This window comes from Panthera tigris, chromosome B4 (genome assembly GCF_018350195.1).
Source record: "Panthera tigris isolate Pti1 chromosome B4, P.tigris_Pti1_mat1.1, whole genome shotgun sequence".
NCBI classification, from domain to species: domain Eukaryota; kingdom Metazoa; phylum Chordata; class Mammalia; order Carnivora; family Felidae; genus Panthera; species Panthera tigris.
The window spans coordinates 13805671-13826055 of record NC_056666.1 but is presented as its reverse complement, the minus strand read 5'-3'; the positions used below and the strand labels follow the sequence as shown (position 1 = coordinate 13826055).

Genomic DNA, 20385 nt, shown 5'->3' with positions numbered 1-20385 from the left:
CATTCTCTCTGCCTGTTTGCCCAAACACTGTTTCCCTGAGTTTTCCATTCTCAGTTCTACCACCCCTTATTCTCACCTTTGGAGACCTGAGTCAACACTTCTCGAAGTGTAGTCCTGGGACCCTGGAAGTCCTCGAGTCTGTTGTAGAGGAGTCTGTGATGTCAACACTATTTTTGTAATAACATTGAAACATAAAATGCATTTTTCGCTGAAATTATCCTGCAGATGTGCTGTGAAGTCTACCAGTGGTCGTATGGAATGTGTGCTCCAGTATTGTTTTGTTTTAAAATTTTCTCTGTTTGAATTTCTAGTGTGATAGATATAGGTAGATAGAACCCACATAAGCAAAACTTTCTGGGAATATTCAATTTTTAAGAGGGTAAAGGGGTTTCAGACAAAAATATTTGGGAACTGCTGCTTTAAAGATGTCTGCCGGGCAAAAGATGTTGATTTTAGTGATTTTGCAGTATAAATATTCAGTGAATGAGAATTGTCCTGCAGAAGAATGTTCTGGTCTAGGAAGAAGCTGGCAAGCTTTTTCTTCATTTCTGAATGTCTGCTTAACAGATGCATGTATCCTGTTGCTTTCATTAGTGAATCTAATCGCTTGATCTTGTTACTGAACCAGTAGCAAAAGAAAAAGCAGTTTAATGTTGAGCAGGCTGCTTAAAAATTTATCAAGGTCATCCTCATGGAAGAAAATCATCTTTTTAAATGACTTTTTAAAATACATTCTTTCTAGGGGCTCCTGGGTGGCTCAATCCATTAAGCATCCGACTTGGGCTCAGGTCATGATCTTGCAGTTTGTGAGTTCAAGCCCCACATCGGGCTCTGCACCCACTTGGGATTCTCTCTCTCTCTCTCTTTCTGCCCTTCCCCAACTTGTGCATGCTCTGTCTCTCTCAAAATAAATAAATAAACTTCAAAAAAATAAAAATATACATTCTTTGTATATATATTTTAGTTTTCCTGTTAGCATTGAGAAATATACATTGATTAGGGGCACCTGGGTGGCTCAGTCAGTTAAGCATCTGACTTCAGCTCAGGTCATGATCTCGCAGTTCATAGTTCGCGCCCCACATTGGTCTCTGTGCTGTGACAGCTCGGAGCCTGGAGCCTGCTTTGGATTCTGTGTCTCCCCCGCCCCCACCCCCATCTCTGCCCCTCCCCTGTGCGTCTCTATCTTTCTCTCAAAAATAAATAAAACTATCTAAAAATATATATATGTATTGATTACATTTAACAGTATTTGGAAATCACATGGGTTCCATCTTCCCGTGAATCTGCAGTATAGAAATGCTACCAAACACTAAAATTGGTTCAGGGGAAACAAAAGAAGAAAAGAATTTATGCCAGGCTTACGCATAAGTGCCAGGCAAAGAAATCTCATCTTTGCAGAGCAGACAGTGACTTTTTTCCCTGTCTGCAGCCTTCACCACAGCTTACTAGGTAAATGATTGTGGTACAAAACGTAGGAATTTATTCATTCATGCATTCATTCAGCACACATTCGGGCCGTTATTGCCCTGCCTGCTTGAGGGGTTAAGCGTTCGTTGGAAGCTAGGACCTGGAGATTTCCCGTCCTTTCGCTTTGTGCTCCACAGAAAGGCCACATGAGTTCTCTACAGTGTTAAGGACTTACATTCTCTCAGTTTAGACGATTACACTGTATTTTAGCTGCATTCCTGTGTCTTCATAGATTACATGAATCATAACAGAATGGCACATAGTAAGGACATTTGGTCTGTAATACAAAGAACAAATTGCTCAATCCCACTAATCAGTAATCAGTCAGCATTGTTTGTCATGGACCCTTAGAAACCTCAGCACAGCCACTGAGATGGATCAGAGCCAGCACTCAGGATGAAAACCTATTTTCCACCATCGGCTTCTCCTGTCCTTCTAGACTAGGGCATGCAGGAACTGTAATGATCTAATTTTAGAGGCAGTATTTAATTTTAAAGTATTTAAAAATAACTTAGAATAGGAAAGGTAGACTAGCAGTATTTATATATAGTTACTTATTGGTTAAAATGTACCCCCTATTTAGGGGCACCTGGGTGGCTCAGTCGGTTAAGCAACTGACTTCAGCTCAGGTCATGATCTTACGGTTCGTGGGTTTGAGCCCCGTGATGGGCTTTGTGCTGACAGCTTGGAGCCTGGAGCCTGCTTTGGATTTTGTGTCTCCCTCTCTCTCTACCCCTCCCCTGCTCATGCTTTGTCTATCTCTCAAAAATAAATAAAAACGTTAAAAATATTTTTTTAATGTGCCCACTATTTCTAAAAGAAAATCAAGTTAACTGGGCAAATGAAACTATTTTAATATTTTTAATATTTTGTACAAACAAGCACATGTAGTGGGTTTTCCCACTTCTAGGCTCAAGTGTCCTGGTGTCCAGGCAGTTCCTAGGGAGCTAAGTGATGTCTGGAACTCTTGGAGACAAGCAGTTGAACAAATCCACATGGTGACCTGTTCGGACCTTTAGGTTAATTCTGTTCCTCACAGAAATCGTGATGCTCTGGAATGATGGATTCAGTTGCCTGCTCTGATCACCTTTTAATCAAAAGATGGCATGAGAGGCCAGGGCCAGTACTCGGCCGATCGCCATTCCCCTTTAGAAAATAGCTGACTGTTAAAACGCTCTCCCTTCCCATTCTGACCAACATGATTTACTTTTATTTCATTTTTGTTGCTCATAAGAACAAAATTCCAACAGCCTTTTCGCAGGCTATTGAATAAAGTAAGACTCTTAACTGTTTTCATCTGCATTTTCAACATGTCAGGGCAGTTTCAAAGCACAGTATTCTAGAACACATGCTGATAAGATCGTTCTGCCCTGTGATGTGAGCTGTTAAAAGTCGCAGCTCTGGAACGCGGATCAGCTTGTAGTGTTCCCTTTGACTTTGGGCAGTATTGTCACGGGCAGTACTGACCAAAGAGCAGGCACACGGACAGAGGGAACAGTACGCCGTCGAACGTATATTCTCAGTCAGTGCTTCTCAAACTTGAATGTGTATACAGATCACCAGGGAATCTTGTTAAATTGCAGATTCTGACCCGTGCAGGTGGTGGGGGTGGTGCGCAGCACTCAGCAGTTCTGACAAGCTCCCAGGTGACGCCGAGACAGCTGGCCTTTTATTCCTCTTCTATTTAAACTTCCCAATTTGTTTTGTTTTTACTGCAACAAGGCCACCAAGACTTCAGGCTTGAGGCCAATGGAACCGAGAGACATCAAGGCGGTTCGCGACTTAACCAACACTTACCTGAAGCAGTTTCATCTCGCCCCGGTGATGGATGAAGAGGACATAGCTCACTGGTTCCTCCCCCAGGAGCACATTATCGACACGTTTGTAGTGGAGGTAAAGATGAGGTGATAAGATAGTACAGAGAAGTGTGAAAACACCATCTGGTCAGGTCTGTTTGCTGGAAGAATCAAAGAATGCCCCCCTCCCTTTCCTTCTTTCTCTTGTGTCTCTGCTTCTAGACCAGATTTCTGCTCACCCTGATAGAACCAGACTTTCTTCTTACAGTTTCCATTCCTGGAGTAGAGCACATTTTTACTAGTTGTTAATGGGAAATTAGGATGCTCTTCTGTTGGTCCCTGTGTGATCAATTGCTTTACCCAGTTTTGAAAATGCCAGTTTGGCTGACATACACTCCAAAGTTTAATACCCTTTTGTTTCACAAAACTGGCTTAACTGAACTGCTTTTTGGTTGAGATGGCCAAACTCAGCCACTTAACCCTTGTTCAGGAAGGAAAAGTGACAGTCTGGATTTTCTGTTGATTGGTTAGACAGATTTAACATGATGCTTTCTAAGCCCTCCCCTCCCCCCCTTTTTTTTAAAGCATGGAATTTGTTGTTCAAATGACGTTTCACTTAGAACCTCTTTTGGGTGACATGGGATTAGGTTGGAAAGTTGAGATTTAATCTGGTAAGTACCTGGAGGAGAGGAGGAGTGAGGCGGCAGTTAGAAGTCCTGGTGGTGGCCTACTCACCCGTTCAGTTGCGAGCCTTGAGCCGGAAGTGTGTTGCCAGCCCTGTCGGGCATCGGTCCGGATAGGGGATGACAGCCAAGTGAGGGCAGAAGCGGCGAAAATGGACAGGGTGAATTCAAAGGACCTTTCTGGAGAACAGCAAGCTTTTATTTCTGAAAACCGCGCTGGAGTGGACATCTCGATACTCAGATCTTTATGCACTTGTGTAAGCTTCTCCAGGTCAGCAGTTCTCAAAGTTTTTGATGTCAGGACTTCTTGACTCAAGAATTATTGAGGACCCAATTTTTTTTTTTTCTTTCTTTTATTTCTAGGGATAATATTTACAGATATTTATTACATTGGAAGTTGAAACAAAAATGTTTATTATTTTATAAAGCAGATAGAGAAAGCCAAATACTGTATGTTCTCACTTCTATGTAGAATTCAAAACAAAAACAAAAACACCTGACAGATGCAGGAAACAGCTTGGTGGCTGCCCAGAGTAGGGGGTGGGTTGAAGAGGGTCAAAAGCTATAAACTTCCAGTTAATAAAATAAGTCGTGAGGATGTAATATACAGCATAGTGTCAATATATTTGAAAGGAGCTAAGAGAGTAGATCTTAAAAGTTCTTATCATAAGAAAAAACAATTATTACTGCATGCGGTGATGGATTTTAACTAAACTTACTGTGATCATTTTGCAGTATATACAAATATTGAGTTAGTACCTTGTACACTTGAAAGTCATATTATGTTATGTGTCAGTTGTATCTTAGTTTAAAAAACAATAAATAATTGAAATATATGTATACTATTTAATAACAATAGGACAAGAATAAACATGTTACCTAAATAACATGATTTTCATGAAAAACACCTATTTTCCAAAGCAACAAAATTAAGAATGGTACGTTTTGTATTTCTGCAAATCTCTCTAACATCCGATTTACTAGAAGAGAGCTGGGTCCTCCCAGCTGCTTCTGCATCCCATCTATTGTGATGTGCTCTTTTGGCTGAAGCATGTGGGGAAAAATCCTTCACAGGAAGTATTGAAGAGAAGGGAAAGAATGAGTATTTTAATAGCCTGTTCAAATCATTTTGAATATTCTCTATCTGAAAGCATGTTAATGAACGGCTCATATTCTGTTAGATTAAAACCCACTGGTGCGTCTTGTGCTTTGATCATTCTTTCACCAGTGTATGAGTTTGTAATGTCATAGATTGGTCATTTGGGAAATAATTGGTTTGCTGAGTTACACATCTTCCAAACTCTATACCTTCGGGCTTTCTTTGAGACAACCTTTGTGTTTCCAGACGCAGAAGGGCTAGATGTTGCTTCCTTCCAGGCCATCACACAGGATGTTAGAAGGATGAGTTCTTAAGGGTCGAGAGCTAATACAATTGATAATTCTTTAGTCACGGACATGCTTCAGTGAAGCTTCTTTTTAATCACGAGGGGGTGGCGGTGAAGAGTAAAATGACCACCGTACAGCTTGGTGCCACTGCCTTGTATTGTGCTGGGGCACAGGGAGCTGCACCGCCATTGTTTCTGCATCCTCAGTGCCCATGTCCACACGGTGAAGAAGGCATAGAACTTCTTAGTGCTGTTACGAAAATCGTTTTGATTTCACGGGCTTCTGGAAGGGTCTCGGGCACCCACAGGTGTTCACAGACCACATTTTGAGAACTGCTGCCCTAGGATGCATACTCAGAAGTCTAACTGCAGAGTCTAAGGGTCAGACACGTCTTTAACCATCACTAGAGATTGCCAGATAGCTCACCAAAGTATCTCTTAGCAGCGAATGAGAGTTCCTCTTTCTGCACATCCTCACTAACACTTGGTTTTATCAGACTTTAAATTTAGGTTGGTCTGATGGATATCACATGGTTTGTTTTTAATCTGTTCTTATTACTGATGAATTTGAACATCGTCTGTTAGCCATTTGTATGCTGGTCATATACTTTGCCTTTTTTTTTTTTTAACTATCATCTTGATTTCTAAAAGTTTTTGCATGTGTTGAATAATAATACTCGAATTGTGCTCTATTTCTGGGTTCTCTCTTCTGTTCCATTGATCTGTGGTGTCTGTTCCTGCCACCCTGTCTTAATTACCATAGCTCTGTAGAAGCCTTGATATGAGGCAGAGTGATTCATCCCACTTTATTCTTCTTTGTCAATTATTTTGATCTATTTCCTCGACCTTTCCTTCATAAATTGTAAAATAAGCTTGTCTTTGTCTACAGAATACCTTGCTGGGATTCTGATAAGAATGCATTAACCTATAAATTAATTTGGGGAGAACTGACAGGTCTTCCAGTCCATAGACATGATATGTCTCTATTTTAATCTTTTCAATTTTATTTTATCAGCATTTTATAATTCTAAATTTTCAAGTTGATAAGAGTAAAGTTGTTTCATTATTCTCACGTCCTTCTAATGGCTACAGGATCCATAGTGATAATGCTTATTACATTCCTGATACTGATACATTTGTGTCTTCTTTTTTTATGTTTGCACCAAATCAACTGTAATTGACTTTTTTCCACAAAGAACAAGACTTTTGTTTTATTGATTTTTCTCTGTTTTCCTATGTTTGGTGTCATTGATTTCTGATCTTATATTTATTATTTCCTTACTTTTGCTTTCTTTGGGCTTATCATACTCTTTCTTGTCTTGTCCCTTGAGGGATGGACTTAGATTACTGAGGCCTTTCCTTGTTACGTGTAAGCACGTAGTTCTCTAAGTGTCCCTCCCTCCACTGCTCTAGCTTCATCCTAGTATTTTAATGTGTCATATTTTCGTTTGGTTCTATGTATATTTTTAAATTTCTTTTGGAACTTCCTCGTTGAGCCACGGACTATTTAGAATTCTGTTCAACTTTGACACGCTCAGAGATTTCCTGTTGATTTCTAGTTTCATTCTATTTGGTTGGATAAGACACTTTGTATGATTTCAGCTCTATTAAGGTTCTTGAGGTTTGTTTTAGGCCCATGTGGTCTATCTTGGTGAATGTGTGTGAAATGTGTATTCTGCTCTTTTGAGGTGGAGTGTTTGTTCTCTGTATGCCATTTAGATCCTTTTGTTATCACTCAGATTTTCTGCTTCTTGATGGTTTTCTTGCCAGCAGTTCTGTCAGTTGATGAGAGGAGTGTGAAAGTCCCCGACTATAACTTCGTATTTTGCCCATTTCTCCTTCCAGCTCTTTCAGTTTTTCTTGATGTATTTTGACGGTCTTGTTTGGTACATATACATTTAGGACCTTTCTGTCTTCTCGGGGGATCAATATTTTTATCAACATGTAATATCCCTCTTTGTTTGAGGTAACTTTCTTTGCTGTGAAGTCTACTTGATTGGATGTTAATATAGTCACTCCTGTTTTCAGATTAATGTTTATACGGTATGTCTCATATAGCCTTTTAACTTTCAGCTTACCCACATCATTGAATTTGAAGTGAGTTTCTTAAAAACAGCATGTCATTGAGCCATGTTTCTTTATCTACTCTGCCAGTCTTTTCATTGGTATATTTAGATCATCTACGTTTGATAATTACTGATGTGTTCAAGCTTAAGTCTACCATTTTATTATTTGTTCTCTATTTGTTTCTTCTGGTTCTTATTCCTCTGTTTCTCTTCCTTGCCTTCCTGTGGATTACTTGAACATTTCCTTAGGATTAATCTTGATGTATTTATGGTGCATTTGAGCATATTTATATAGGTTGCATGATGGTCGCTGTGGGCATGTCTGTGTGTGTGTGTGTGTGACTTATCACAGGCAACTGGTCTCAACAATCAACATTTTACCACTTCAAGTGACATTACTTCCATCAGATCCCTTTATCTTGACTTTTTTTTTAAGTTTATTTATTTTGAGACAGACAGGGACAGTGCGAGTTGGGGGAGGGGCAGAGCAAGAGGGAGACAGAGAATCCCAAGCTGGCTCCACTGTGCCAGCATGGAACCCCATGCAGGAATTCAAACTCCTGAAACCGTGAGATCATGACCTGAGCCAAAACCAAGAGCCGGACACTCAATTGGCTAAGCCACCAGGCTCTCCATCTTTTTGACTTTTAAATATTGTCTTGAGTATCAGATGGTTTTACAACTTGTGTTTCAGTCATCAAGTAGATTTATAAAACTCATGAGGAGAAGCATAGTTTACAGCATGTACCAGGATTTCCGCTCTGTTGTTCCTTCTTACTTCCTGATGCACTAAGATTCCTTCTGTTATTATTTCATTTCTATTTGGAGAATGTCCTTTGGCCGGTCTTAAAGGTAGGTCTACTAGCAGCAAATTCTTTTAGTTTTCATTTGTCCTAGAATGTCCTTATTTCTCCTTCATTCCTGAAGGGTAGTTTCACCAGAAGCAGAATTCATGGTTGATCGTTCTTTTCTTCCAGCACTTATAAATGATGTGCATTCCTCCTGGCCTCTGTGGCTTCTGATGAGGAACCTGCTGTAATGTGAATCTTTTGGTAATGGTAATGTAAGGTAATGGTAATGTAATGGTTTTCTCCTTGGTAATGTCTCATTTCTCTGTGGCTGCTTTCAGGACTTTTCTTTGTCTTTAGTTTTCAGAACTGTAATTAGGATCCATCTTGGAGTGGATTTCTTTGGGTTTTTCCTGTTAAGATTCGCTCAGCTTCTTGAATTTATTGTGTGTGTTTTGCCAAATCTGGGAATCTTTTCAGTCATTATTTCTTCTGCTTTAGTAGCTCACATTTTTTTCTTTTTCTTTGATTTCTTGTGGGACTCTCCTGATAGGATTGTTGGGTCTTTTGTCGTTCTCCCACAGATCCCTGAGGCTTCTTTTTTTTTTTTCTTTTTCCCCAGGCTGTTTTCTCTGTTTTTTTTTTCATACTGGGTAAATTCTACTGAATTCTTCAAGTGCAGTGATTTCTGTCCTCTGTCATCTCCACTCCACTATTGAGCCCATCGAGTGAGTTTTGTTTTTCAAATGGAAGTCCTTATTAAAGCTGAAAATTGAGGTCTTTAATTCAACTCGAATATTGAGCTAGCTGCTAATAGAGAGCAGTAGAGAATCACTTTAGCAAAACATGGTTAGTTTCTTAATGTCTGAAAGCCGGTTTCGTATATCAGAAGCATTAAGAAAAACAGTATATCCCTTATGGAATTTTCTGCCAAAAGAAATACTAGCAAGAACATATGTGTTGTCTAGTCTCTTCAGCTGTGTATAATTCAGGCATATCACAGTTTGAATTGTATGCCATCCGCATAGGTCACCAGAGCTAATGTAAACAACCCAAACAATACTGGCTGGCTTTTTATATTAAAAGGTATACCAGTGATGGTGAAATCAAGACCATTGTTTGGGTCCCTTTTGATTTTTGGTTGCTTCAGATTCACAGGTGTGTCTGCCTTTCACAAGCTTCTCAAAACAGCTGCTACACTCTGTTGACCTCACTTTAAGCTGATAAAATTCTTGCTCTGTGCCAAGAAGATGTTAGATTGATACAGTATCTTTTAGTTGGGAAAGATGGCCTTCCAGTCCCTGGAGCTCTTGTTTCTGCAGAAACAGTGAATCTGCTTTCATCTCTGTTCCAAGGGTCTAGGGAGACTCATTAGTCAAGCTAAGGGAAACTTTCCTGTTAGAACATTCTGCTTCTTAAGAATGTTAGGCAAATTGCCAGCCAGCACTAGGCTAAGTAGGGTCTAACTCCATGCTGCTTCTCAGGCTCTACCCAACATACCCTAAGGGCCCCCCAAACCCAGACTGCTGACAGAGAGGTAGGAGGTGCTGCCTTTTTTCATAAAGTTCCCGTACAAGTCAGAAATCAAAAAGTTCGCTTAAATGCACGGATGCAGCGTGTTCAAGGAAGGAGGTATTTACCTGACTTACCTTTGTCCTTTAGAACTCCAGTGGTAAACTAACTGACTTCCTGAGCTTCTACACACTCCCCTCCACAGTCATGCACCACCCTGCTCACAAGAGCCTCAAAGCTGCCTACTCCTTCTACAACATTCACACCGAGACGCCCCTGCTGGACCTCATGAGTGACGCACTCATTATAGCCAAGCTGGTAAGTGACTGACTCCTTTTTTGTCTGTTTCTCCATATCTGCGTGTCAGTGTGTATAAAACCTCTTACTGTATTTTCCTCTACACGGATGCAATTCATTAGAGATTTTTTTTTTAATTTTTTTTAACGTTTATTTGCTTTTGAGAGACAGAGAGAGAGAGCCAGCAGGGGAGGAACAGAGAGAGAGGGAGACACAGAATCCGAAGCAGGCTCCAGGCTCTGAGCTGTCAGCACAGAGCCTGATGCGGGGCTCAAACCCACGAACTGCGAGATCATGACCTGAGCTGAAGTCAGTTGTGTAACCAACTGAGCCACTCAGGCGCCCCTCATTTGAGATGTTTTTTTACTGTTGACCATCAGAGGAACAATTTTGATAAGAGTTTCTTTTAAAACTTCAGTGACTGTTTGCATCATTAATTCTATTTGCAACTTAACCAAAAACATTTTGTGCAAATTAGAAACTTTTTTGTTTTTAATGTTTATTTTTGAGAGCAGAGAGAGACAGAGCACAAGCAGGGGAGGGGCACAGAGAGAGGGATACACAGAATCCAAAACAGGCTCCGGGCTCTGAGCTGTCAGCACAGAGCCTGACGTGGGCTCGAACTCACGAGCCTTGAGATCATGACCTGAGCTGAAGTCGGATGTTTAACCGACTGAGCCACCCAGGTGCCCCCAAATTAGAAACTGCTAACCCTCATATAAGAATGCATAAAACTCATAATACAAGGCATATAGGGAAAATACATGATGCTTGATATAAGGAACATACGTGTTTGTGTTGTAGTGAATAATTAGCAACAACAACCTTATTTTGGACTCAACTAGTCTCTGAATTTTAAAATAAAAGGCATTTTGAAAAGTGAAAGGAATTAAATTCAAAATGTGCTGTCCTATATTTGCAGTATTTTTCTAGTTGTAGTAATTAGGATAATTGTTAAATTCTTGCTACAAATAAACATTTTCTTTTAAAAGTAAGTTGAGGGGCACCCGAGTGGCTCAGTTGGTTGAGTGTCTGACTCTTGATTTTGGCTCAGGTCATGATCTCACCATGGTGAGTTCGAGCCCCACGTCAGGCTCCACACTGAGCATGGAGCCTGCTTGAGATTCTCTCTCTTAAAAAAAAAAAAAAAAAAAGAAAGAAAAAAAAAGTTGAAATTAACTAACAGTTATTTTGATGTAATTATTAAACATGAGAAAATGTTATTTGTGAGAAACCGGGAACAACACGTGAGACATATCTGCATTTATCTGGCATTTGATAACTGAAAACATTTTTTTTTTTAACATTGTACTCTTGGATCCCCAAGTCAACATTATCCAGATTCTTTGATCCTGTTCTTTTTCAGCTACTTCCTCCCCCCCCCCCCCATAAAAGGCCGACAATAAATGACTTAAAGCAAAACCCCTGAGAAATAGAAATTTAGGTGCTTCATCTATACCACGTCTTTCATGGTATTATTACTTAACATTTTTAAGAAATTAGATTTTTACTAGTAAAATGTTACTAAATTTACTTCCCAGCAGCAGCCCAAGACAAGGATACACTTGAAGTCGTTAAAGCTCTAGCTAAGTCAGAACTTCAAAAGGCCAATAACTAACAGTTCTGGAGACAGAGCCATCTGGGCAAAATGTTCTAAAACAGGGACAGAATATTCTCGGAGATCTTCATAGATTATGTTAGTGTTAGCCAACATACTACCGATTTGGACTGAGCATTTCTGGGTAAGCCTCCTGACTCCGTCAGACTCGCTGCTAGTTTTATAAGACCATTTGAACTGAGTTCTTCACCTACACATAGATTATAGACATTAAACCTCTTTAGGAGAAATGCATATTCAAGCTGTTAGTAGATGAATTAAATATTACACTGAAATACATAATAGAGGAAACACTCTGGTCCTTTGAAATTTAAATTTTTAAATCCTTTTTATATTGGCAGAAAGGATTTGATGTATTCAATGCACTAGATTTGATGGAAAATAAGACCTTCTTGGAAAAACTCAAGTTTGGCATAGGAGATGGCAATTTGCAGTATTATCTGTACAATTGGAGATGTCCAGGAACAGATTCTGAAAAGGTAAGTGAAGTTGACACACCCTTTATAAACTTCATACATTTACCTAGGAAATCCCATACTTGCTTCCCTTAGGATTGGTAAGGTGTTTTTTAGTAGCTTTTAAAACATACAGATCTGTTACACTATAATTTATTTTTTCTTGCTTACCTGTTGTGTTTCTTCCCTCCCTAGGTTGGACTAGTATTACAATAGATGGATATTTCTATTTCTAGAACTCTGGCATCATCATTTGTTAATATTCTATTTAATGATTCCTGGAACTGCCATTCCAAAGAAGAATAAAATAAAAGCACAACTTCGGCAAAATCGATGTCGTCGGTAACAATCAGAAAAGATGAAAAAACACCCATACGTGACCAATAGTACATCTTTCTAGCTAGAATGTTAACATTCTTTTTTTCCACTGTTCACCTATTTGTAGGAGGGATGAAAGGGTACAAAGAGCACATTCCTCGAATTTTCAGACTTTTGGCTGTCTCCTGATGAAGAGAAGGGATTTTTCCTCTCTGTAGAAAAGGGACTGTTTTTCTAGGGACTGAACAGAAGTCACAGAATTGTGTAAGCACATCTTTGCTGTTGTGTGGAGATGAACTGCTGCATTTCTTTGATTAAGTGTTGGTCTGTTTGTCCATGTAACAGAATGAAGGATCCGTCCGGCAAATCGGTACTTCCCCACCTTGCACAGTGTGATTGACAGCGTTTATGGAACCGGGACGTGTGTAACTCAGTGAGGAGTGGGGGGTGTCTAAGTATACAGTGAGATCAAAATGTACCGGGGACTAGTAAGTACATTTATTTCTCCAGGAGCAGAGTCGCCAAATAAGTAAACACATAGGTTTGTACTTTGATCTTCAACAGGTCAGTGGATTGGTTTCAGAAGCAAAGTTTTGTGCAAACACGGTCTCTGTGAGTCTACACCCATGGCTGACTAGACTTTGCTGCTGCTGCACATACTCGCTTCTTCTCGGCAGCAACAAGAGATGTGAGGCAAAGAAAATAAAAGCTCTAAAGCCAAAAGAAATGCTCAGTGGAATTTATTAGTGCTATCAGGACATTGATAGTTTGAATGTTTTTATTACTTATGCAAAATTGCACATGTTCCTTTATGCTGACTTTAATTTATCATGAAAGCTGTCATGCTAATGGAAAATGTTATTTGTAAATAAGTGTTCATAATTTTGTTACTGATGGTGTTTTTATCTAGAATTTGAAAACCAGTTTTCTCAGTGTACATATCTACGTGCATATTAACTGCCAGTAGTCCAGGAGGGGGAAAACGTGAACGAGGCCACGTGGAAACTGGCTTTGGCTCAAATACCACAAAGTAGATATACTTGTTCCTGCCTTTACTGTACCAGTGCCTAGGCTCTTCAGTCCAGAAAAATTGAATTTTCGACAATATGACAGTCTTTATGTTGTAAGTGGTCAGATGAAACTGGTCATACCTTATACCAGGCAGGACCTAGCAAACTATGGCCCATGAGCCAAATCCAGCCCATCACCTCTTTTTGTACAGCCCGTGAGCTAAGAATGGTCTTTACATGTTTGAATGGTTCCGGGGGTGGGGGTGGGGGGGAGGATCAAAGAAAAATAATATCTTGTGATGTGAAAATTATAGGAAATGCAGATTTCAGCATCCATATATAAAGTGTCGTTGGAACTCAGCCACACTCACTTGCTTACGCATTTCCTGTGGCTGCTTCACACTACAAAAGGCAGAGTTGTGTTATTCTGACAGCACTGTATGGCCCAAAAGGCCTAGCGTATTTACCACCTGGCCCTTTACAGAAAAAAAAATTTTGTCAGCTCTGACTTAACACTAAAGAGCTGAAAGCCACTTTCCGCACAAGATTAAACCCACAGCCGTGGCAGCCCCGAGACCACCACTAGAGGGCGCCCGGGGGGCCACAGTAGTGCCTGAGGACGGGGACGGTTTCTGAAGACCAATGATTCGGACCCAACTGCATTACCCCATTCTTCCTTAACAGGAGAGTGGCTTTGGAAGCAAAACTGAACTAATTCATTGAAACACCAAGAATTAAGTAAACGGGATTTTTTTTTTAATTAAAAAAAATTTTTTTTAATGTTTATTCTTGAGAGAGACAGAGAGAGAGTGTGAACGGGGAAGGGGCAGGGAAAGGGAGACACAGTACCCAAAGCAGGCCCCAGGCGCTGAGCTGTCAGCACAGAGCCCCACGCGGGGCTCTAACTCACGAAACTCGAGATCATGACCTGAGCCTAAGTCAGGTGTTTAACCACCTAAGTCACCCAGGCACCCCAAGTAAATGGAATTTTAAGTTTATCTGGACTCAAGGCTCTAGCTGGGAATTAGGGATTTTAATTTAATCTGGCATCAAGACTATAGTTGGGAATTATATTCCACTCATTTTTATGGCACAGTCTTACATGAAGCAGGTTTTCAAATACTTGCAGAATTGCCAAATTTTATCACAAGCTCCCCTCGTGATGAGACTATGGCACTTTTCCTTTGTTTACATAATTCAGTTGTAGAATTCAGTTTTCCTGTCATTTTTAAATGCACTAGTTAATAAATGTCACATTTCCCTCTTTATAATTTAGGCAGATTACCAGTAAATATTTCAAAATTGAAAATCCGTAAAATCGCTTGTGTTGATAAAGTTATTAGGACTAAATTTTTTTTTAATGTTTCTTTTTGCGAGAAAGGGAAGGGAGGGGCAGGGAGGAAGGGGGACAGAGGATCCCAAGAGGGCTCCACACTGACAGCAGAGAACCTGATGCAGGGCTTGAACTCATGAACCATGAGATCATGACCTGAGCCGACTTTGGATGCTTACCGACTGAGCCACCCAGGCGCCCCATCAGCTTACTTTTTTTAATTCTCTTCCTGACTTATGTCACCTAATTACCGGCCTACTTTGTACCCATGTTATATTTCCAAGAAAGTAAGTTAGCCACGTAAAGGGGTGAACTTCAGCCATTCAAAATACCGTGTCTGGCTTTTTTTTATGAACATTAAGCCTTTCTCCCAAGCTCATGCATTTGCCTACCTACAAAGTTAAATCAACAGGAAGTTAAGAAAAAAAGATTTTTTTGTGATGTTTCTTTTTTTTTAATTTCTGTCTTAATGTTTATTTATTATTCAGAGACAGAGACAGAGCATGAGCATTGGAAAGGCAGACAGAGGGGGAGACACAGAATCAGAGGCAAGCTCCAGGCTCTGTGCAAGCTGTCAGCACAGAGCCCGATGTGGGGCTCGAACCCGCAAACCGCGAGACCATGACCTGAGCTGAAGTCGGTCGCTTAACCCACTGAGCCACCCAGGTGCCCCGTTTTTGTGATGTTTCTAAAGACGATGTATTGTTTGGTGTTTGGTAGCTCTTTTAAAGCTGATGATGCATCTGCAGTCCGCTCTCACCGGCAGCACTAACTAGAACCTGTTTACTGTGGCACACCTTCCAAGCCTGCCAGAAAGATGATAAGTGTCGTGGGATGCAGATTTTCTTACTAGCATTGGTACCAGCCTCTTGGAAAGTGAATTTATACATGCATGGACATTAGTCGCAATAAACTTTTGTTACGATATTCGTACTTCTGGATATTTTCTGCACTTAGTGTTTTCAAGCGTCAGCCCATCCAGCTATACAAAGAGTCTTACACATATGAAACGGATATTACTAAAAGTATTCAAGAATATACGTAAAAATAACGCATTTTATTAGTTCCAAGGCTTCTTCGTAAAGTGTCATCTTACAACTGTGTGAAACGATAAGTTGACCCAAGATTACTTTGAGGTCGTTTTTTTACCTTTGGGTGGTTTCCTTATCTTATTGGGGTTTGGAATCAGTTTCTTTATTTTAAGGGGTTGTAACACCACAGCCTGCTGACTTCCAACAAGCTTTCTTTTCTGTTTAGAGAGGTCTTCAAAGGACGTGTCCAAAATCTCTCTGTCTCGGCTTTCTGAGGACGCAGTGTCTAAACTTGCCCCGGAGTCCTCGGGTCTGCCGTGAAGCCAGGGCACGTGTAAGCTGGGTACTCGGGGAATTATAGCTCTGACTTCAGCGTCAAAGGCTGTGGTGGTCTTTTTGAACCCCAAGGCCAGGACGCACTTCAGGCCGATGACCGGTGCGAGCCTCTCGCTGAGCCGGGGAACCTGACAAGCGGGAACCGCCCGGCTCAGACTTAACTGAATCAGGTGCGAGGTGAGGATGGCGGGCTTGGCTGACCTGCACACCAGGACCAGCAGCAGCCCGTTCCTTTCCAGAGCGCGGGTGACTTCATTGATGCCAATGGCGAGCTGCTTCCTGACGTCCACGGGGGTCCACCCCGACCCCTGCTCGCTACCTTCTGGCGGTTTCTCCCTCGGGCCCTCGCTCTTCTCAACCTCTGTGCCACACCTGTCTGGGCTTGGTTTTTTTAAAAACTGCTTTCTCTTTTTCTTCTTATCCTCAATCTTCCGAAGCCCAAGAGATTTAAATCTGTCTTCAAGCGTCTGCAGTATGAAGTGCATGTGTTCTCTCTCGAGCGCGCTCCAGCAGATGGCGTAAGGGTTGTTCAGCGAGGTCTTTACGGTTAAGGGTCTCGTCTTCCGAACGGAGCCCCTCCCCGGTGCCTGAGGAGCCGCGGCCATTCCGAAAAATCTCTCGTGGAGAAGCAAACGACAAAGTAAAACTCGTGTTACTGGCAGTGCATGTCATAAGAGTATCCTGTCTGTACTTTGGTTCTCGATGGGCCACAGCAAGCCTCGTTCCACAGAACTGATTACGTGACCATACACCAGACCTCTTTTAAGACTAAGGCATTTATTTTCCCCATTTTTTCATGACTTTGTCTTTATTCGTATACAGGCAATATATACATGTTTTTGCATTACTGCAATCACCGTGACGTTCTATTTATTTCCTTTATTAAAAATGTTCCATGTTTCTACCTGTTCGTGGTCATTCTTTTAAGGACTGCGTGGTATTAATCTTACAATTCTGCCAACATTTTCTGAGATGCTCTCCAGTCAGGCTTCATTCAGCAAACACTCCCTGAGCACCTCCGGCGTGCAGGCAGCGTTCCAGTCACCGGGCTCGGCAGGGAACCAAAACCAAGTCCACCTGCACACAGCTCACTGTGAGCGCCCGGAAGCCTCTGCCATTCACGATTACCGACCAGGTGTGAGTTACTCCACGCACACAGCTAAATACTCAAATGATATTTTCGTTCTATGCCCTTTGTAAGCCTCCCTCCCTCCCCAGACCCTAAGCTTCTGTGTGACCCTCCTCGAACATCTAGAGACAGAGACACGGGCGTACATTCCCCCTGCCCGGTTATTCCACGAGACTGCTCCTCCAACTGGCAATCTGCTGAAAATCGGGGGAATTTTGTCCTGAAACTTGAAAAACAGGAAGGCTCCTTCTTGGGAAGCTGTTGTAAACCACTGATGTGGGAAGCACATCCCGGCTCTCCTTCCCAGAGCAAGCGCACTTCTCTTCCCTCACTGTTATGCCTCGCTTCTTCCTCGGGCTCAGCCCATAGTGACCTACGTGGCAAAGCTGAAGGGGGCTAAACAAGCCAGCCCCCGACGAGTCTGGCGTCTGGAACTGTCCCGGTTTTCAGGTAACCAGATGTTCTCCTTCCAGGCAGTCCCTCATTCCAAACCACGTATCCCACCGAGGCCTGCCTTCCCCGACATGCCCCCTGCACAATGAAGTCCGCTCCAGTTAAACTTCCACTCACCCAGGCTGGCTACTACTGATGGTGACAGGCGTCTCTGTGGAGCGTGTCAGAAGCGAGAAGGCACTTTCTCCATGTATCACTTGATTCTCACACAACTCCCGTATGATTGCCCAACGTGTGGGTAAGAAAACAGCCTTGACTTTAAGCGCCTGGCCCAAAGTCACAACCGGTTTTCCGGACCCAAATTTGATGCCCTTTCAATCCTGGCTGCACCTCAAAAATAACCTGTTGCCTTTCAAAACCTACGGATGGGTTGGTCCTTATACCGCACGTACTGAACTGGGAGCCCTGGGAATAGGGCCAGGGCGTCTATACTTGTAAAAAGCTGCCCAGGTGAATCTGATACTGAACAGGGTTACGAACTGCTGGGGTAGGGCTGTGGAAAACTGGACGCCCTTGGGAAATGGCCTCCTGACCTCCACTGGTCACTCCTCCTAAGTCACCTTCTAACAGAAATCCAAAACTCAGCTCCTTCAGGCAAGGTCAGACCCTGTTCGTGCCAGTTCTGCCGGAGCCTCTGTATCTGCCGCAAAAGCCCACTGCACAGCACTCCTCGTCCTGCATTTTCCCCGTGTTCCCCTCAAGCTCCGGGAATCAGGAAGTGGGGACTGGGGGAGGCTGGCATCAGCTTGAAGGTGGTCATGAAGACGAGCAAGACAAATCTAACAGGGCTCTTGCCAAACCGCGAGTCCGTCCGCGTGCCTCGGTATCCGAACAGCACAGAATACTTAAATCCTTCAGTAAATACTTACAGTTATGTGCTCCGGAGGGGAGGCCAAGACAGGCGTGGGAACTCCCGCCTTCAGAATCTAGCCGGGGAGATGAGAACCAAGCAGTTCAATAAGCACAGTCTTAGGTCACATGATCCAGAAAACAAAGTACTCACTGATGAGAAGTAACAGTTTTGGAGGAGAAAAACAGGCCTTGCTGAGGTGCCTTTTGTGCTATGTCTTGGGGGCATCCACGACCTAGAAGATCAAATGCAAACCCTCTAAGGTGACATACAAGGCCCTCCCCACTCTGGCCCCCCGTCTCCCCACCAGCCTTTCACCTTCTATGCCCCACCAGGCAGGATCACACCCTGCCACGGAACCACATATTGTTTAACGAGGCCTCCAGTTTCCCAGCTCTACATGTTCAGACACACTATTCCCTCTGCCTGCCTCAATCCTCTCCCACCTTCAGCCCCACCACCACTGTTCTTTCTTCCGGTATTTCTGGATTACCCACAATGCACGGAGCCATAAAGTACCAAGTACAAACCATTCCTGGCCTCACTAGGCTTAGAGTCCATGAAAAAGACGTATCAGCAGGTAATAAAACAAGATGTGCACACTGAGGTCTGGAAACTGCAGGATAGTAAGCACGCGGCAGAAGCCTGACTTAATTGAGGGGGTCAGCAAGGAAGTCCTGGAGAAAGTGACCTTTTTAACCCTACATCTGAAGAGTGCCTGCCAAAGGGAGTATGAAGCCGAAAGGGTATCGCAGGGAACACATTCACGGAAGTGAAGTAAGTTCAAGGTCTCTGGGGCAGAGATGCTAGAAACGGTGAGGTTATTAGCAAAGGCAGACAAAGACCACAGGGTGAAAGTCCTTGCGAGCCTTGTAATGAGAAGCAACCGTAACGTTTAAAGCAGAAGAGTGGAGTGATTAGAAAGGCAATGCAGAAAGATCTTCGTGGATTCCCGGCCTGGTGGCGTCCTCTGCCAGGAGTGGAAGGCGCAAAGAGGTTCCCAGAGAGTCGCCGCGGAGGGAAAGGCACAGAAATACATCCTAGCTCAAACAGTTAAGAGATAGAATCTACTCGGCTTAGTGTCATCAACCGGGAGTGGAGCAGAGGAAGGCCTCAGAAATGCCTACCGGACCCGGTAGCAGAGGGGAGGACAGCCTCAGTTCCCGGGGGCTGCATTCCTGTCCCAGAGTCACCCCTTCCCCGTGCATGCCCCTCCTCCCCCGCCCCGTATTGAGTACCCTCGTTCCTCACTACTTACCATACCGAACTGTAGTTACCTTGTGGTCCGTCCCCGCTTCTAGGCAGCGGAGCACTGAAGGACCAGGGTGGACTATGTCTTACGATTTCTCGTACCTACAGACACTTAACTCCAGGAGGACAGAGGGGAGTAAACCGAGGGCCGGAGGCAGGAAAGTACGCGGGTCCGGACGAGGGGGGTGCGGCCCAGGAGACGGGGTTCCCGGGGAAGACCTGGGGAGTTCGCAAGCCCACCGCCCCGAGGCCTCCGCCCTCCGCGGCGTCCTGGGCTCGATCCCACCCGGCGCGCCCCTCCCGTCCTCAGCAACCGCCTGGTCCGACTTCCACTAACTACCGCGACCCACCGCGCCCACGTGCGCCGCGACACGCGTGCGCAGAGCCCTCGCCCTACCCGGCTCCGCCTTCCGAACGCTCAGAGAGCTTCCCATCTCGTCATCCCGCCTTGACACTCACCGGGGAGAGAGTCTGCCCACAGCGTCGCGAGGCAGGAACTTGCAAAAAGCCTGAGTTTGGCTGGGAGCGAGGTTGGGAGGCTCAGGACCGCGTCCTATCGCGTCAGTGCGCAGGCGCAATGTCTGTCTCGCGAGACATCACGGTTGCC

The 20385-nt window shown here is 43.2% G+C and overlaps 2 protein-coding genes across 11 annotated transcripts in view; one reads left to right on the top strand and one right to left on the bottom strand.

The window, feature by feature from the left end:
• The window catches only part of NMT2 (N-myristoyltransferase 2), a 74311-nt gene extending 60661 nt beyond the window's left edge, over positions 1 to 13650 (top strand). For 4 of the 5 annotated variants that reach the window (XM_042991133.1, XM_042991134.1, XM_042991135.1 and 1 more), the window contains 4 exons: positions 3190 to 3360; positions 9848 to 10015; positions 11954 to 12091; positions 12263 to 13650. In XM_042991133.1, the coding sequence (XP_042847067.1) occupies positions 3190 to 3360; positions 9848 to 10015; positions 11954 to 12091; positions 12263 to 12283 (498 nt within the window). In that variant the 3' untranslated portion in view covers positions 12284 to 13650. Of the gene's footprint in view, positions 1 to 3189; positions 3361 to 9847; positions 10016 to 11953; positions 12092 to 12262 lie in introns of those variants that run through there. The other variant, XM_042991136.1, reaches the window with a different exon arrangement.
• Positions 2473 to 20339, bottom strand: RPP38 (ribonuclease P/MRP subunit p38). 6 transcript variants are annotated; one of them, XR_006219646.1, is made up of 4 exons: positions 19786 to 20217; positions 18681 to 18762; positions 3999 to 4305; positions 2473 to 2554 (listed from the first exon to the last, which is right to left on the bottom strand). XR_006219646.1 is itself a non-coding variant. In XM_042991138.1 (3 exons), the coding sequence occupies exons 2-3, from the start codon at positions 18753 to 18755 to the stop codon at positions 15855 to 15857; spliced, it is 933 nt and encodes a 310-aa protein (XP_042847072.1). In that variant the 5' UTR covers positions 18756 to 18762; positions 20238 to 20339; the 3' UTR covers positions 15757 to 15854. The 6 variants fall into 6 exon arrangements, 4 of the variants coding, with proteins under 4 accessions (XP_042847072.1, XP_015392662.1, XP_042847073.1 ...); XR_006219645.1 differs by having other exon boundaries at positions 18547 to 18762; positions 19786 to 20212; XM_042991138.1 differs by lacking the exons at positions 2473 to 2554; positions 3999 to 4305; positions 19786 to 20217 and adding exons at positions 15757 to 16712; positions 20238 to 20339.
• Between the last annotated feature and the right edge of the window lie 46 nt (positions 20340 to 20385).

What these genes read in the sequence shown, in the direction of transcription:
- RPP38 (XM_042991138.1), bottom strand. Translation starts at nt 18,755, where the DNA reads ATGCCCCCAAGACATAGCACAAAAGGCACCTCAGCAAGGCCTGTTTTT. An exon ending in AAAACTGTTACTTCTCATCA is followed by an intron (nt 16,713 to 18,680) that starts GTGAGTACTTTG and finishes CTTCTCCACGAG; the next exon opens with AGATTTTTCGGAATGGCCGC.